The sequence below is a fragment of the Melospiza georgiana genome, chromosome 23, assembly GCF_028018845.1.
Source record: "Melospiza georgiana isolate bMelGeo1 chromosome 23, bMelGeo1.pri, whole genome shotgun sequence".
Taxonomy (NCBI): domain Eukaryota; kingdom Metazoa; phylum Chordata; class Aves; order Passeriformes; family Passerellidae; genus Melospiza; species Melospiza georgiana.
Window position 1 is genome coordinate 3,712,864 of NC_080452.1, and position 19,071 is coordinate 3,731,934.

Below are 19,071 nucleotides of genomic sequence, written 5' to 3' on the forward strand. Positions count from 1 at the left end.
TAAACCATCACACTGAGCATTCCTGGGAACCTCAGCAAGTGCCTGCACCTGCCCAACCTCCAGACCTATCACGCATCACCTTTCCATGGTGCCCAGGCTGGGGGAGCTGTTCTTTAATCCCTGCAAGTCCGAGCAGCTGCAGGGCAGGGCTGGCCCAGGGTCTGGACTGGGTTCTGGCAGCTCTGGCAGAGAAGGAGCCCAGGGCCACAGGAGCAGCTGGGGCTGGGACAGCTCCAGTAGCAGAGCCGTGGGCAGGGAGGGAGGGAGGCGGTGCTGGGGGAAGCCCTGCTGCAGGGCAGATGTGGCACCTGCCGGGCCTGCCCTGCAGGGCAAACACTGCCCTGAGCAGCACAGCTCTTGTGTCCCCTCGCAGACAGCACTGCCCTCAGCCCAGGGGCTCAGGGCCCTCAGTCCCTCCTGGGCCAGCAGAGCAGCCCCAGAGATGAAGGACATCTCTGCGGCCATGTGCCCATTCCCTGCTGACCAGGGCCTGAGGGCCACAGTCCTGCCCTGCTGCTGCCTGGCAGGGGCTGGCCAGGGCTGGCCAGGGAAAGGCTTTTCCTCAGGCCCGGCTCTCTCTCTCCTTGCCTTGCCCAGGTGCTGCTGGCATTGCTGAGGGGCTCTCTGCAATGGCAGTTCCAGCTGCAGGGCCAGGCCCAGCCCTTGGGCTCCTCCTGTGCAGGCTGAGCACAGCAATGGGGTGTCCCAGCTCCCTGTGCCCGGGGAGCTCTGGGCAGGGTAGCCTGGGAGGCTGGCAATGAGCCCACTCTCCTGACTCTGGGAAAGGCAGGAGCCACTTTGTGTGCCAGGGATCCCTCTGCTCTCAGCTGTGTCTCCTGGCTGTCCAGGGTAACACGGGAGTGGATCTCAGAAAGGTGCAAGTCCAGGGCAGCTGGAACAGGAGAGAGGGACAGAGCAGCTCCCCTCAGTCTGCACTAAGCCTCAGACAATCCTACTGCCTCTCTGGACTGTCTGTTCTTCCCAGGTGCAGCAGAATCTCTTGTTCTGCCTTCTGTTTTCCCCATGCCTTCACCCAGACAGCTCCTCTGCCTTAGGGGAAGATTCTTTATCCAAGTCCCAACACCAGGACTGGCCCCTGCCCTCACTGTTTCCCTGCACTGACTGGGGGTCAGGGCTGACTCCCAGGTGTCCTACAGGTCAAGGTCCAACTCCTCACACAACATTGGCCAGCAGCAATCAGAGCTCCAGCAACAGAGCTGAAAGAAGATCTGCGAGACATGGACACGGGGAGGTGTTTAGTGGCAGGAAAGGGTATGTGAGAAAGGGCTTTGATTTTTCTGCGAGAAATCTCCCCTCAGTTGTCACTGTGATTCCTCCTTCTGTAGGTTGAAATGTGCAAACACAGCAAATGTCCAACAGCAGCTCCATCAGGCACTTCCTCCTGCTGGCATTGGCAGACACGCGGCAGCTGCAGCTCCTGCACTTCTGCCCCTTGCTGGGCATCTCCCTGGCTGCCCTCCTGGGCAATGGCCTCATCATCAGTGCTGTAGCCTGCAGCCACCACTTGCACACGCCCATGTTCTTCTTCCTGCTCAACCTGGCCCTCAGCGACCTGGGCTCCATCTGCACCACTGTCCCCAAAGCCATGCACAATTCCCTCTGGGACACCAGCACCATCTCCTACAAAGGATGTGCTGCACAGGTTTTCTTCTTTCTCTTCTTTATCACAGCAGAATTTTCCCTCCTGACCGCCATGTGCTATGATCGCTATGTGTCCATCTGCAAACCCCTGCACTACGGGACCCTCCTAGGCAGCAGAGCTTGTGCCCACATGGCAGCAGCTGCCTGGGCCAGTGCCTTTCTCTATTCACTGCTGCACACAGCCAATACATTTTCCCTGCCCCTGTGCCACGGCAATGCCCTGGGCCAGTTCTTCTGTGAAATCCCCCAGATCCTCAAGCTCTCCTGCTCTAAATCTTATCTCAGGGAACTTGGGCTCATTGTGCTAAGCGCTCTTCTATTTTTTGTTTGTTTTGTGTTCATGGTTTTCTCCTATACGCAGATCTTCAGGGCTGTGCTGAGGATCCCCTCTGAGCAGGGAAGGCACAAAGCCTTTTCCACCTGCCTCCCTCACCTGGCCGTGGTCTCCCTGTTTGTCAGCACCTCATTTTTTGCCTACCTGAAGCCCCCTTCCATCTCCTCCCCATCCCGGGATCTGGCAGTGTCTATTCTGTACTTGGTGGTGCCTCCAGCCCTGAACCCCCTCATCTACAGCCTGAGGAACCAGGAGCTCAAGGATGCCTTGGGAAAACCGGTGACTGCAACTTCAGAAGCAATAAGTTCCCTTTTCTGCTACAGAGCCTTTAGAATATAACTCTTTACATCTCGGCCTTTTTTCTGCTGTCTTTTTTTTACTATGATACCTTTTCTATTGTTGTAATATTTCTCACAAAATACAAATTTTGTACATATTACAAATAATGTACAAATAATATTTCTCACAAAATGTAGTATTACTCTTTGCATTCCTACAATAATATCTGTTTTCTTTTTAAAACATGGAGACTTGCAAGAGGCTTGTTCCCTTGGCATTTAAATAAAAACAAGTGCCTGCCCCAACCTGTCTATCCAGGATTCTGCCTCAGCCCTTCTCTGTCCCTGCAGGGGCAGTGCCTGTGAGCAGAGGTGGAGGGAAGAGACTCCCAGCGCAGCAGTACAGCCAGGGACAATGGCCCTGGCTCTTCTCACATCTGCTCTGCCCAACTCCAGCCTGTCCTTGCCAGCCCTGCTGTGGCTGTAAGGCTGGCGTGCTCTGGCAGCTTGGTCACTGTCCTGCTGCGTGTCCCTGGTGTGTGGCCACAGGCAGGGCCAGGCCATGGGCACTGCTGGGACACAGCTGGGTTCCAGCACAGCAGCTCCTGCAGCAAAGGGCATCTCATGAGGGCAGGGCAGGGAGGCTTTGCTCCCCTCCAGAGCTGCTGTCAGCAATGTGCTCCAGGAATGCCCTGGCACAGCAAAGCCCAGTGCCTGGGGCAGGGGGGGAGTGTGCAGGGGGGGGCTCACAGCAGTGTCCTGGCACAGCCAGAGCTCCTGGCATGGAACCTGAGGCAGCAGCAGAGCAGGGCCTGGGCTATGTCTTTTTTCTGGGGCAGTCTGGGAAGGTGTCCCAGGGCAATTGTCCCACACCAGCCCCTGCAACCACCATTGCCAGCACTGGCCTCTGCCCTCACCTGCAGGAGGTTGTTTGTCCCTGCGTGGAGGGACACCAAGTGACCAGGTGAGCAGGCCATGTTTGCTCTGTGCTGAGGAGATCTCAGCAGTGCATCGTGTGTGTGAGGGGAGATGAACCCCAGTGAGCACAAACACCATCAGCAGCACCCAGAGGTGGCACAATTCCAGTGGTACAAACAGTGCCTTGAGGCCACTTCACTCTGAGAGTAACTTCCTCTGGGAAAACACCTGAATTCTTTGCTGGGTTGTGGTTATGACAGCATAGAGAGAAATGTCCCAGGCAGGGAGGCTCCAAGGAAAAATGCTCAGGGCAGCCATGGAGTGCACAGAGAGACATTGGATAGAGTGAGGGTCTGTGGGGAGAAATCAGAGCTGCCTCCATTCTGAATCAGCCTGAGGACCTGGACAGGGCTGTGCTGTGTTGTGGGCACTGACCTGGAACTGAGGGATGTGGAAAAGGCCTTTGGTGTCAGAGCTGTTGGGAAGGCTGGGCAGTGTCACTGTGGGACTTCTCCCAAACCCCTTGGAAAGGCCAGAGCCATCCCAGAGGGTCCTGGGCACTTGGGAAGGGCAGACATGGAACCAGTCTGCACACAGGGCAGGGAGGGGGACTAGGAGAGTCACAGCCTGGTCAGGCTCAGCAGGGAAGAGGATGTGGCAAATCCTCCTGCAGCCATTCCCAGCACTGGCAGGACAAGGCAGGGACTGCAGAATCCACATGGGAGGGAAAAGAAGGGGATGTTGTGTGCCCAGACTTCAGCCAGGCCTGGGACAGGGTCTGCTGTGGTCTCCTCAGAGCCAGACTGGAGAGAGCTGGGCTGCAGGAGTGGAACATGGGCTGGGTGGGAATTTGGCTGAACAATGAGGGTCAAATGTCATCCATGGTTCAGAGTCCTCTTGGCAGCCACACCCTGGTGACATCCCTCAGTGACCAGCCCTTGGCCACCACTGTGGAATATTTCTATTGTCTCTAAAATGGCAATAAATGTACTTTCAATTGCTTTATGGATGCTGCCAAATTGCAGGGAGTCTGTGACTGAACTCATCTAGTTAATGGTGATTGCAAAATGTAATTGGGCAAGATGACTGAGTTGTGTAAATTTGTCTTGCTTTCAGGTGCCAAGCAAGCCACAAGAAAGGGCAGAAAAAACTAATGCATCAGAACAAAGGCAGTTCAATAGGGAAAAACCCAAATCCGACCAAAAAAATCCCTAACCAAATCAAAAAAACCAAAGCAAGACCCACCCACAATAACAGAAAAAAAACCACAAACAAACCAACTACAAAAAGAAAAAGCCACAGAAGAAAAGCAAATCCTCAGGAAATCTCCTACCAGCAGAAAATGTTTGACCACCTTGTGGCAGGAGAGGATTCTGTATGTGTAGGTGCTGTTTTGAAAGAATAATGTCTTAAAAAAGAAATTAATCTCCTACCCTCCTTCTCCCTCTGCTTCTCTCAGATGATTGCTGATCATGGTGTGACATGGAATGGAACATCGCTTGGGTCAGTACAGCCCAGCTGTCCCATCCCTGTTCCCCAGGAACACTTGCCCACCCCAGGCCCATAGGTTGGGGGGGGTTGCATACGCCTCATGCGGGGCGAGCACTGAGACAAGGACAGGAGAACAGAACAACATTTACTTTTGTCAAGGACAGTAGAACAGAACAGCACAGCCTTGGAGAAACTGATTGAGGATGTATCTATGGCAAACAGAAGTCACACAAAATGCAAGTAGGATGCCAGCTCAGCTCTGCAAGGCTGACAAAACAGAAGTTATGCAAAACAATAATATTGCCGTTACTCAAAAGGAGGGGTCAAGGAGCAGCCACCTTAAAAGGGCACTGGATGTTGAAGACAAAACACAAAGAACCATGAAAGGATTTGAGATAAGGGGTGCAACTCTGTCAAATAAACTCATAGGAAGTGGGGGTAGCTCATGAACACATAATCAGTGTGTGTGACAAAAACTCTGTTCATTTGATGCTCAGTTCACTCCAGTGGAGGAAGGATAGCCCAAGTGACCACCATGCTGTAATAAAGAATACCTGCTTTCAAATACTCAGAACTCTGTTCAGAAGTTTCTATCCAGAGGATTTCAGTATCAGTGGTGTCCTTGACTCCATTGTGCCCCACAGTTTCACAATGGCTCCTTGGTTCCATGAGGCCCTGCTGTAGCACAATGGACCCTTGGTTCTATTGGGTTCTGTACTGTCAAAATGGCCTCCTTAGTTCTGCACTGCCACAATGCTCTCCTTGGCTCCACAAGGCCTTGGTGTGTCACAACAGCCTCTTTGTTCCATCAACTGCCAGAGTGTCACCCTGGTCTCTTGGATCTGCAGTGTCACAATGGACAATTGGTCACAAGTAGCCCCACTGTGTCACCATGAATATTAGGTTCCGTTGCCCCCCCCACAGTGTCACAATGGCCCCTTGGCTCCACGAGGTTCCACAGCATCACCATGGTCTCCTTGGATCCACAGTATCTCCATGGACCATTGGTTCCATGTGGCCCTGCTGTGTCACAGGGGTTCCTTGGTTCCATGAAGCCCCACAGCATAACATTGGAATCTTGGTCCCGTGAGGTTCTTTACTGTCACAATGGTCTCTGTGGTTCTGGACTCTAACAATGGACCCTTGGTTCCATGAGGTTCCATGATGTCACAATTGTCTCTTGCTTCTGGACCGTAATAATGGACCCTTGGTTCCACGAGGTTCCATGATGTCAAAATGGTCTCCTTGGTTCCACAAGGCCTTGTTTTGTCACAATGGACCCATGGTTCCCTAAGCTTCCAAGCTGTAACTATGGTCTCCTCAGATCTCCATTGTCACAATGGACAATTGGCTCTATGGCCTCTGCTGTGTCACAATAAACCCTCAGTGCCATGAGGTTCTGTGGCGTCACAATGGTCTGCCTGGTTCAACGAGGCCCTGGAGTGTCACAATGGCTGCTTGGTTCCATGAGCTGCCACCACATCAACAATGGTCTGCTTGTTTCTGCAGTGTCACAATGGACCCTGGTTCCACGAGGTCCCTAAATGTCACTGGTCTCCTGGGCTCCATGTGGCCCTGCTGTGTCAACACAGCCCCTTGGTTCCATGAGTTTTGGTACTGTCAGCAATGGTTCCTTTGTTCCAATGAGGCCCTGCTGTGTCACAATGGACCCTGGATTCCATGAAGTTCTTCAGTGTCACAATGGCCCCCTGGATCCCTGAGGTCCCACAGTGTCACCATGGTGTCCTTGGATCCACACTGCCATAATGGGCCATTGCTGCAGCTGCAATAGCTGCTAATAAATCCCAGGGTAGGGAAGCAAAAAGGGCCTTTGCCTGGTACCCACAGATATTTAATTCAGCTGTGCAGTGAGATGTTCAGGGTCACAAGGCAGGACTCCTGGGAGGAGTCCAGGTTTCTGTATCTCCAGAGGAAGGGGCTGATCAGTGCCATGGAGGCAGTACAAAGATGGGGCCAATGAGGGAATGGGGAATGGGGAGGGAGTGGCTGAGGGACACAAAACAAGGGGAAGGAGCCAGTGGGTCAAACAGCTTTTGAGGGAAGCTTCCTGTGTCTCCCTAACTCAGGGAATGCCTCTCAGGGTCTCCAAAGGTGCAGAGTGTCAAAATGGCCCCTTGGTTCTTTTGGGGTCCTCAGGATCCCAGTGGCTCTTGGCTGCATGAGGCCCAGCTGTGTCACACTGGCCCCTTGCTTCTATTGGGCCCCAGAGCGTCACAACTGTCCTCCTTTAGTTCCATGAGGCCCCTCAATGTCACAATGGACCTCTGGTTCCATGAGTCCCACATTGTTCCATGAATCCTTAGTTCCATGGGGATGGCACATCCTTAGTTCCTGTAGTGTCACAATGGACTCCTTGGTTCCATGGAAAAACAAAGTGCCACAATGACCCTTTGGTTCCACAAGGCCTCCAAGTGTAAAAATGGCCTCCATGGTTCCATGAGGCCCTGTTGTGTCACAATGGACCTTTGGTTCCATGATGCCCCAGAGTGTCACAATGGTATCCTTGGTCCCAGGGTGTCAGAATGGACCCTTCATCCCATGGCCACCCACAGTGTTCCCTGTAGTCCCCTTGATTCCACCAGGCCCTGCCATGCTCTAATGGCGCCTTGGTTCCAGTGGGTCCCAAAGTGTCAGAACAGTCTCCATTGTTCCATGAGGCCCCACAAAGTCACTGTGCTCCCCTTGGTTCCACAGGGCCCCACAGTGGAACAATGGTCTCTTGGTTCCATGAGGTTCCTCAGTCCCAATGGTCTCCTTGGACCCACAGTGTCACAGTGGCCCCTTGGCTCCATGTGGCCACGCTGTGTCACAATGGCTCATGGTTCCATGAGGCCACACAGTTTAACAAGGGACCCTTGGTCCCACGAGGCCTTGCTGTGTCACAATGGGCTTCTGGTTCCATGAGCTCTCACACTGCAAGCAGCAGTCTCCTTGGTTCTGCAGTGTTACCATGGACCCTTTGTTCCATGAGGTCCTGCAGTAGAACATGGTCACCTTGGTTCCGTAAGGTTCTGCAGTGTCACAATGGACCCATGGTTCCACCAGGCCCTGCTGAGTGACAACGGCCCCTTGTTTCCAAGAGGTTTCTCAGGGTCACAATGGTCTCCTTGGATCCGCAGTATCACAATGGACCATTGGTTCAATGTGGCCCCAATGTGTCAAATTGGATTCTGGTTCCATGGGGTTCTGCTGTGTCACCATGGACCTTTTGTTCCATGAGTTTGCACAGTGTCACAGCTGACTCCTTGGTTCTGTGAGGAACCACTGTCACCAAATCTCTGAAATATAAGAATAAGGCTCCTGAACACTAATTTGCTATTTCAGAGGGTGTCATTTATCCAGGCCTGAGCTCTAGTGATGAATAACTCCTAACCTTATGTGGACATGTAATTCTACCATTGTCTTGCTTATGAATGCACATTCAGTAAATATGAATTACAATTCACCCATTTCCATAAAACCCACCCAAGTTCCCAGATTCACTCCTTGTTTTCTCTATCCCTGCACCCATAGGCCAGTTGTCTTCGTCTTCTCTTCCAACAATCCCTGCTGGAGAAGCAGTCCTGCATGCCTTGTTCCTGTGCTGAAAGTTCACAGGCAAGGGTAAAAATGGAATGAACTCTTTTGGTATCAGCCCCAGGCTTTTTGTGGGCAGGTAGAGGCAGGCAGGAGGCAGAGCTGTCAGCAAAGGAAGGGCCCAGCCAGGTGGGGCAGCCGGGGGATGCCGACAGCCTGCAGGGACAGAGGAGCAGGGCAGGGACACCGTGGGACAGCCTGGGCTGCACAGGACACAGGGATGGGCAGCAGCTGCAAGACAGCCCTGCCAGAGCCAACTTGGGCAGCACTTTGGCCATGGCTGCTGGGCCTGGGCCTGAGGCAGGAGCAGGAGACAAGTGACCCTTGCAGGGCTGGGGCCTCATTGCCTCCTTGTCCCTGCTCAGCAGCCTGGCAGGGGCCGCCCCATGCTCCTGCCCTTGGCATTGCACAGCCCCACTTGCCAGTGCCAATCCCGGGAAGAGCCCTGAGCAAGGAGGGAGGGACAGGATCTGCCTGGCCAGGGGCTGGGGCTCAGGCCTTGGCCCTTTGCATTCCTGAAACACATCTAGGTTTGCTCAGCACCAGAGACACTTTTGCCTTGTTTGTCCTCAGCTGTCATCACTGCCTCCAGTGTTCTGCTCTAACTGGAACCTGGGGACACTTTCTCAGTTGTGTCCCTCAGTGGGACCCATTAAAACTTCAAGAAAATTTGGAATCTAAATTTAAATTTGAGTTCTTGAGAAGTTTTTTGAAGACACTCTCAAGGACTGAGTCTTATGTAAACAACAGAAAAGCCCTGAGAGGGTCATTAAGGTTTTCCTAGTCCAGTTATGAAGAAAAATTTCAAGGACCCTGTAAGAAATTCACATTCCTATTTTAAAGGATGTATTTTATTTTATTTCTCTTTAAAGCAGAGGCGATTGCAGCATTCTGTGATTGATCTTTACCCAGAGTCTCTCCTCAGCAGCTCTTGCCTGCTCACAGAAGCTGTGCCTTGAGCTCTGACCCAGTGTGGACAACCTTGCTCTACATTGCCCAGCCCCATCCTGTTTGTCCTCATTCCCCTGGGACCTGCTGTGCTTGCAGAGCTGGCTGCACTCAGTCTAAGAGGGGTTTTCACTTTTGGGGTTTTTTTGAAGCAATCTGAAACTTCTGAGTTTCCCCAGTGCAAACAGACACACTGCTCAGGTGTGTGCCAGCCCCAGGTGCCACCAAAGCCACTGCAGAGCTGCCCTGGGCCAGTTGTGAGGGTGGATCATCAGCCCAAGCTGCACTGGGCCCCTGCAAGGGGTTGTGGCCATGGGCACTGCACTGACCCCACTGCTGGGTTTGGCTGCCACGGCCACCGTGAGAAATGAAACTGTCCTTGGAAACACTGGGAAGGACTGGGACATACTGGGGACACTGGGAACATTGCAGAGAAGACTGGGGACACTGGGGCATCCTGTGGATGACATTGGGATGAACTGGGAGGGACTGGGAATAAACTCAGGTGTATTGGGAGGGACTGGGCTGTATTGGGAGGGACTGAAGGGGCACTGGGGTTGTACTGGGTTCTACTTGGGATGAACTGGACTGTACTGGGGTTGTACTGGTCTGTACTGGGGATGAACAGGGCTCTACTGGGAGGGACTGGAGAGGTTGAATGGGCTGTTCCCATCTCCACCACATCCCATTTGCCGAGGCTTCTGCCCACCACCACTCAAAGCCAATCAGCGCCTGGTATAGGACCTGGTAACCGGTGCCTGATATTGGCACCACTTTTTTTTTTTTTTGCTTACAACTCCCGTCGAGCCCCTCGGCCGGATTGAGCCCATATTGGGGCCAGGACTACAACGCTCGTCATGCCCCGCGCTCCACAGTTCCCCTCTCCCCCCGGGATCTGCCCCCCCTCTGTCCCTTAAGTGTCCCCCAGACTCTCCAGGATCCCTCAGTGCCCCCTCAGCCCCCCTTTGGGACCCCCCACAGCATTCCCAGACCCCTTGAGTGCTCCCAACCCCACAGATGCCTGGTACAGCCACTTCTGGGAATTCATCTCCTCTCATCCCCCGCGGCCCCAGAGCCCCTCAGAACACAATCCCACGTCTAAACTCCTGCCATGCCCCACACCCTAAAGAGCCTGTTTAGAGTTCCCCGAGCTCATCCCAAGGGCTCCCGAACCATTTAAGTTCCTCTGAGAACCTCAAGTCACAGTTCGGACGCAAAAGTGTTCCCCAAGAGCCTTCCTGGACCCCCAAACAAAGTGTTGGAGCCACTTCCGGGACTACGGCTCCCATCATGCTCCGCAGCTCAAGTCCAGCGCTATTCCCGCCGGGACTTCGTCTCCCGTCATGCCTTGCGCCCCACCGAGAGCCATTGCAGCTGCGCCCAGAACTCCCGCGATGCTCCGCGGCCCCGTTAAACCGTATGATACCCACGCCTACAACTCCCGTCACTCCCCGCGCCCCAGAGAGCACCGTTCAAGTGCCCCAAGGGCCCGCCCGGACCCCGAAGGGCCCCAAATTCCCCTCCCTGACCTCTGAGGGCCCCCCTGGACCCCCAAGTGCTGCCCCAGACCCTGAACTGTCCCTCAGGTTCCCTGAGTGCCCCTCTAAGTGTCCACCCGGCTCCCCCAAGTGTCCTCCAGACCCTCAAGTTCTCTCTGAACTCCCTCCCCAGACCCAAAGCTGCCCCAAATGTGCCCCAGCATTGTCTCCAGGGATCCCGAAGTGGCCCATTTGACCCTGTGTGAGAAAAAGCTGATGAAAAAAGATGACAAAAAGACAACAAATATAATAATTACCATAAAGAGGAAGAAATAAATAGGCAGTAGATATTAATTATATAATGAAGGCAATTGTGTTTCTTAGAAAGAGAGATGAATAATCTTTTTGGCTGCTAAAAAAGTATAGATTTTAAGAAATAAAATAATGTAATAAAAACTGAAGGGTATTATATTAATTAGAATAATATATTTATGATTTCATTTATTAATTAATTTATACTTATAAGGAAAACTGCTTAAATTTTTCTTATGTTTTGGGATGTCAGTCCCAGGTGGGTGATGTCAGACATTGTGAAGCTGGGGGTGAGAAGCAGCTTGTCCAAACAGGCTCATCCTGCAAGGGGCTCATTCTTATCCATGCCCAGACCTCCTAAGGAGACATTCAGCATCCAGATTTCTTGGGGGAATGCTTCTATTCCCTCTTCTCATAACTAAAAAATAAAAAAATACTGATGTGATTAAAAAACCAAAAATCATGAGCTGCATTTTGAAATCTTCCTCCTGAAGAGAACTCCAAACTGACTCCAATCACTGCACAAGCCCTGGAGTCCCAAAGACAATGGAAGGGAGACAAAGAGCTCCTCAGGGCTTTCTGTATTCTATTCAGCCCCACGCTGGATTTGGAGCTGGCTCCAGGAGCTTCAGGCACGGGGAGAAGGATGAAGAAGCTGCTCAAGGAGTCAGCAACAAAACTCCAAGTGCCTTGGAGCATGGCTGGGCCCCAGTGAGGACAGGGAGTGCCAAAGGCTGCCCAGGGCCTGGTGAGAGCAGATCCTTGAGGCCAGGATTGCAGGGAGCCCAAGGCTCTGAGCAGGGAACTGCAATGCTGAGCAAGGCCTGGCTTGGCTGCAGGAAGCAGAAAGGCCAAGCCCTGAGCCCAGCCTGGGCCAGCAGGGCCTGTCCCTCACAGCTGCCTCGGGGCTCTTGGTGGGCCAGGGGGATGTGAGGGGCAGCAAGGACAAATGGCATCAACCTGCAGCCCCTGCCAGCCTCCCCAGGGAGGCCGAGGGAGCAGCAAAGTGCAGCCCCAGCCAGGAAAGTTCCTCCTGTGGGGCCTCCAGAGGCGCTGCCCGAGCCCAGGGCACAAAGGCCTGGGTGCCTGTGGCCCTGTCAGCCCTGCCCACCCCTTGGCCATCTGTCCTGCAGGCTGTGCCCCCTGGGCGTGCTGCTCCTCTGCCCTGGCCGGCTGCACTCGCCCATCTCGCTGTGCCCCAGCATTTCTCACCCAGAGTTTCTGTGCCCTCCCTGGGCTCCCTGCACCCAGCGCTGCCGGCTCCTGGCACACAGAGCCCAGCCATGGCCCAGCCTCACACTGCCACACCTCCAGCACCAACATTCTGCCCTGCGAGGGACTTTGCTTTCTCCTCAGCTCCAGGCTGAACCTTCCAAGCTGCACTTTGGGGAGGTTTCCTGCAATTCCCACTGCGAAAGAACGCTCTGTCTCCTGCTGGTCACAAACGGAGAAGGGCTGGAGGGAGATGTGGTGGTCAGAGCCCGTTTGGGACACAGCGACCATTGTAGACATGATATTTTCTGAAAAACCCCTTTACTAAGACTTTTCTCCTGAGAAGCGGAGGCCTCAGGAACAAAATATATACAATAATTATCTGCTTCTGTGGAATACAACAGGTGGATCTGTGATTGGCCTCATGTCATTGTTTCTAATTAATGGCCAATCACATTCCAGCTGTGTCTCTCTCTGGTCAGACACAGGATTTTGTTATCATTCCATTCTGTCTCCTTTGCTTGCAAGCCTTCTGATGAAATCCTTTCTTCTGTTCTTTTTGTATAGTTTTAATGTAATATCTATCATAAAATAATAAAATAGTCTTCTGAAACATGGAGTCAGATCCTCCTCTCTTCCCTCTTCTCAGAGCCCTATCAACACTACTACAGACCATGAAATTATCAAGTTTTTAAATATTCTCTGAAAGAACGAGGGGCATCAACTAAACATCTACAACTGGCTGGATGGCCAGTTGAGTGGCGGTGAATGGTACACCTGAGAGTGGTGGTAAACGCTGCTGCATCCAGCTGGCAGCCAGTCACCAGTGGTGTCACTCAGGGGTCTCTGCTGGAGCCAGTTTTGTTCAATATTGCTACTGACAAAATGGATGAGGGTGTTGAGTCTTTCAGTAGTAAATCTACAGACAAAACTAAGCTGGGAGTGTGTGTCCATCTGCTGGAAGGTAGGAGGGATCTGTAGAGAGATCGGGAACAGTTGTATGGATGGGCAGAGTCCAATAACATGAAGATTAATAAGTCCAAGTGCCGGGTCCTGCACTTTGGCCACAACATCCCTTGCAGTGCTACAGGCTGGGGACAGAGTGGCTGGACAGCGGCCAGGCAGAAAGGGACCTGCAGGGACTGATGGACAGCATGCTGGACATGAGCCAGCAGTGTGCCCAGGTGGCCAAGAAGGCCAATGGCTCCTGGCCTGCATCAGGAATGGTGTGGCCAGCAGGAGCAAGGCAGGGATTCTTCCCCTGTGCTCAGCACTGTTGAGGCCACACCTCGAGTGCTGTGTCCAGTTCCGGGCCCCCAATTTAGGAAGGACATGGAGGGGCTGGAGCGTGTCCAGAGAAGGGCAAAAAGGGTGGGGAGGGGTCTGGAACACAAGTCCTGTGAGGAGCAGCTGAGGGAGCTGCAGTTGTTTATCCTGGAGAAGAGGAGGCTCAGGGAGACAAGGCAGTGTCAGGGCACAGGTTGGACTTGATGATCTCCAAGGTCTTTTCCACCCTTGCTGATTCTGTGATTCTCTGGAACCACCCTTGGAGCAGTTGCAGGAGGAGCCCTGGGCCTCCTCTTCAGAAGCTCCAGCAGCCCAGGTCCCTCAGCTTCTCCTGCCAGCCCCAAAGCCCATCCTGTCAGTCCTGCAGAGCCTCTGCAGCTCCTCCTCACTGCCCAGAACAGGGAGCCCCAGAGCCAGACACAGCAGCCCAGATGTGGCCCCCTGGCCTGGGGTGCCTCTGGCAAGGGAGCAGCACCAGGCACTGCAGGAGCCTGCAGACAATTCCTGCAGCACTTGTAGGATGATCCTGCTGCCCAAGGGACGTTCCCATGGAGCCAAGTCTGCAATGGGGAGTGGGGCCAGAGAGGAAAGGGCAACCAGGGATGGGCTATTTGCAGGGGAGGGAACAGGGCTGGGCAATAAGAAGACATTTCTATCAGGAAGAGGAAAGAAAGCAAAGGTGAAGCCCAGAAAATGCTCAGGGCAGTTTGGGGGTGGCTGCCAGGCAGCCCTGGCTCTGAGCAACAGCGTCTGCAGTGGGACAGGAAACTCCCAGCTGATGGGAACAAACTTGCTGGCTGACTGCAGAGGCCAGGACAAAGCTGAGTGTTTTCCCTGGTGTCCCCCAGCCCTTGCTGGCCCCAAGGGCTGATGGCATTTGTGCTCCCTCAGGTTCATGTCCCCACACCAACAGCATGGGGGTGCTCCCTCTGCTCTGTGCAATGCAAACAGGGGCTCCTGATCCAGTGCTGCCGTGTCTGTGCCTGCAAGGATGGGGCACCTGTGTGAGCTGGGGGAGAGGCCAGGGCTGCAGAGGGGGGATGTTGTTGGCAGCTCCATGAGGACGCTCTGGGACGCTGCCCTGGGCTGTGCAGCACATTGGGGATGGATCAGCCCCTGCTCTGCTGCTCCTTCCCATCTGCCCCAGGGCCCTTGCAGAGCCCCAGCCATGCTGTTTGCCCCCAGCCTGCCCATGGCCAGCCTGGGGCTGCTCACAGGGCTTTTCTGTGCTGAGCATTGGCCTGGGCGTGTTCTTGAGTGAGCCTGGGCAAGGAGCCTGGAGCCCCCAGAGCCTGGCCTGTGGTGTCAGCACTGCCCCAGGAGTGCCCATGGCCTGTCCCTGCTGTAGCCCCGGCACTGCCACCCCCAGGGCTGTGCCCGGCCCCAAGAGCACTCAGGCCATACAGCAACACCAGGACCACCAGGGCAGCCAAGGGAATCTAGATAGCCCTGGCAGCTTTTGTCTGGGAGGTACCATTGGATATTAGGAATTTTGAAAGCAGATTCTCAATTTTGGCTATGGATGGCTGGACTTGAAAGTGTTTTTTTCAATGGGAAATAAAGAACGGGCCCCCAGTGTTTTGAAGGCACATGAGGGATAGCCCCCAAGGGGCCAAGGCCCAGTGATATAACAATGGTCTCCTTGGCTCTGCAGTGGCACAATGGCCCCTTGCTTTCCATGGGGCCTTGCAGTGTCCAAATGGTTTCCTTCTTTCCATAGGACTGCACAATGGTCCCTTGCTTCCATGAGGTCACAGTGTCTCCAAATGGCCCCTCGGTTCTATTGGGTTCCCCAGGATCACAGTGTCCCCGTGGTTCCAGCAGGCCTGGATGTGTTACACTGGCCCCTTGCTATGGGGACCCACAGTGTCCCAATGGCCCCCTGCTCCCATGAGGCCCTGGGATGTCACAATGGTCTCATCGCTTCCACGAGGCCCTGCTGTTCCACAATGGCCCTTGAAGTGTCACAATAGTCCCAGTGGGTTCCCCCGCTGGTTCACAATGGCCTCCTTTGTTCTGTAGTGTAACAATGGTATCCTTGGTTCCACCATCAGAATGGCCCTGTGGTCTCATGGAGCCCCCACAGCCCCTTATGGAGCTCCACAGCCCTTTATGGAGCCCCACAGTGTCACTTTAATCCCCTTGAGTCCATGAGGCCCTGCTGTGCTACAAGGACCCCTTGGTTATACAAGGCCCTGCAGTGTCACAATGGCCCCTTGGTTCCAGTGGTCCTGAAGCGTCCTAATGGTCTCCATGGTTCAATGAGGCCCCACAATGTCACAATGGACTTTTGGTTCCATGAGCTTTCGTACTGCCAACAACAGTCTCCTTGGTTCCACAGTGTCACAATGGACCCTTTCCTCCATGAGGTTCATTGGTGTAACATGGACGCCTTGATTCCATGAGGTTGTGTAGTGTCACAATGATCTCCTTGGTTCTGGGGCCCTGCTGTGGCTGTTGTGTAACAATGGATCTGTGGTACCATGAGGTTCCATAGTGTCACCATGGTCCCTTTGGTTCCACAAGGCCTTGCTGTGCCACAATAGCCCCTTGGTTCCATGAAGTTCTGTACTGTCAACAATGATCTCCTTGGTTCCGCAGTGTCACAATGGACCCTTGGTTCCATGAGTAGCCTGGCTCCCACAGCCCCTCACAGCTCCTCATGGCCCCTCACAGCCCCTCATGGCTCCCTCACAGCTCCCCATGGCCCCTCACAGCCCCTCATGGCTCACTCACAGTTCCCCATGACCCCTCACAGCTCCCCATGGCCCCCCATGGCCCCTCACAGCCTCCCACAGCTCATAGCTCCCTCACAGTTCCCCAAGACCCCTCACAGCCCCTCACTGTGGATGCTCTGGAAGAGAGAGAGAGAAACAGAAAGTGTTTCTCACAGCAGCGTGTGAGAATTTTTAGGGTGTTGTAGGGATGTGATAACTTGTTAAGTATAAACAATCTGCAGGTGGTATTCTTCTACTTTGTCTTTCTGTTCTTCTCAAGGACAGTGTAATGTATTTTTGTTAACCAGCCAATCAAATAGAATAAATCATCTCACTCTATAAAAACCACAAGGTTCTCTTGAATAAAACCTTCTTTCACTGTCTCTACAAACTGCCTCCCACCTGTTCCTGTGTCATTCTCGACTCAAGAGTGACACCTCACAGCCCCTCATAGCCACTCACAACCCCTCACAGTTCCTCACAGTTCCCCATGGCCCCTCATGGCCCCTCACAGCCCCTCACAGCCCCTCACGCCCCCTCACAGCCCCAGACGCGGGGCACCTCCCAGAGGAGGAGGGGTCGGGCCCTGCTCGTTCTCCTTTCATTTCAGTCCCTTCATTACAGCGACAAGTAAAGAAAGGCTGAAATGGAGCCTTTCCCCAGCGTTTCCCTCGGGGTTAACTGTGGGCTGAAGCTCTGTGCTGGCGCTGGCCTGAGCGCCACCATCCCTGCAGCCGCCAGGCCTTTGCTGTCCCCCCGTGTCCGTTCCCTGTCCCCGAGTCCCGCCCGGCTCTGGCAGCAGCAGCAGCCGCAGCGCAGGGGGCGCCGGCCCGGCCCAGCCGGGGCTCCCGGCCAGGAGCAGCAGCAGCGCCGGCCCCTTCCCGCTTGCTCCTACCTCGGCTCCCAAGGGCTTTTTCCGGCTCAATTCTGGAGCAGAGCAGCCAGCAGCCACACACAGCCCTGACTGCTCAGGGCCCGCCTGTGCTGCCCCGAGCCAGCCCTCAGAGGAAGAAAGGATCGGATTCCAGAGCTGTTTACAGCACTGTTTTACTCACCCTGAGGTGGCAGCAGGAGGCTGCTGGTGCCTTTGCCTTGGGAATTGGGGATCATGGCTGCTCTTGGCCCTCTTCTGCTTGCCACCTGAATTTTATCCATGAAACTGCAAGTGCTGCTTTCAGTTGGTGCTACCCACGGTGCTTTCATGACAGTGAAGTTGTTAGAAAAGAAATGAAATTTAGCAAAATGTTTAATTATAGTGAGTTGTGTGTGAATTGGTTTGTTAAAAGCAGGTTTGTAGCCGTTGAAAGTGTGTTGGGTTTTGTGTGTAACCTAGCAGGTAGTCTTAGGGATTTAATAAATATTTAAACTAGTGTATGAAAGTAAGAATACTAACCTGTCTGGAGGAAGCATACAATGCTCTTAGAATAAGATAAGCAGAAGATTTATGATTTTGTTTGTGAGTCAAGGAATGTATCACAAGGGGTCTGTGACTAGGCAAGGGGAACTGTTTCTTGGAGACCTTGTTATGAATCGCATGTATAAAAAGAGAAGCACCCATACGTGAATTTGGGGGCTCGGACTTGGGACGTTAGTCCACTGGCTCCCTGGGCCCTTAATAAAGCACCCACAAAACTTATCCGAGTTTTGTGTCATTTATCAATTGGGCAACAGTTTTCTGGCGAGCGCGGCAGGACTCCAAGGGTTGCCGGGGCGGTTCGCGTCCCGATCCACTCCAAGCCGGCACCGAGCACTTCTCAGGGAGTCATCGGTCGTGCCCAACCCCCGTGCCTGTCGGACAACTGCATTGAGGTAAGCCCGAAGGTGCTTTATATTGGAAAAGGTGACAATTGGATTTGGATTTGGTGGTTGATGAAAAGCCTAGGCTCCGGCCATAAGATGTCTAAGTACGCAGGACCGGAACTCGCCTCCTGTTATTTGGGAAGGACAGAGAGAAGGTATATCGGTTTATGGGGACTAAAGGTGGAATTAAAGGCTGTAATATGATGTCTTTTAAAACTTTTAAAACCTTAGTGCAAGCCAATGGTAAAATACCTGGAAATACGCCATTAGGTTGTATATTGAAACGATGGAAAAGTGAGGGGTATTATCAAGAACTGGATAAAAGTAAAATGATAGATTATTGTAATCATTGGTGGCCTGAATATGAGATTGGGGAAGCGGGAAGGCCGGTGAATGGTACCTGGAATTGGGGATAATGGAATCTTTGATGCAATTTTTAAGGAGAAATGAGAAATGGGATGAAATACCATATTTAGATTTGTTTTTCGTTTTGTACCGGAAAGAGGAATGGGAAAAGGAGCGCGGTATCTTGGTTTTAGAAGTGAATGATGAGAGGGAGTGTGTTGGATGTAAAGAAAGAAAGGAGCGTAATTTGTATCCTTCAATTGAGGAAGATTTGTCCTATTGTATAGCACCCCCGAGGGTTCCGGTTGCTCCTAATGTTCTCCCTGCTCCCCCTGCCAATATATCTATAAAAATGGGATCTAGTGAAAGTGATAGTGATGGTGATGATGGTGAAAAGAATGAGAGTGTTAAAAGAACTCCATTAGCAGGGTGGACTCGCCAGGGAAGGAAGGGGCAGAAGGGGCCACAGTTAATTGTGCCGTTAAGGGAAGCTGTGGTACCACAGGGAGAAAGGATACTTTCTCCCCAGGGGATTTGGTAATATGGAAGCAATCAGCAGGGAGTTATCAGGAGGATCCTGAAAGGGTGGCAAGGGTGGTTAAAATGGTAATAAAGACTCAGAATCCGGACTGGAATGATTTACAGGTATTATTAGATACTGTAATGGATTCCACAGAAAAGGAAATGGTTAT

At 53.1% G+C, this 19,071-nt stretch overlaps 1 protein-coding gene across 1 annotated transcript in view; it reads left to right on the top strand.

Annotated features, from left to right (window-relative positions):
* Positions 1 to 1,369: 1,369 nt before the first annotated feature.
* LOC131093008 (olfactory receptor 14A16-like) overlaps positions 1,370 to 19,071 on the top strand; it is a 118,864-nt gene continuing 101,162 nt past the window's right edge. Inside the window, exon 1 of the mRNA XM_058040008.1 lies at positions 1,370 to 2,275. Coding sequence (XP_057895991.1) covers positions 1,370 to 2,275 — 906 coding nt within the window. The remainder of the gene's footprint in view (positions 2,276 to 19,071) is intronic.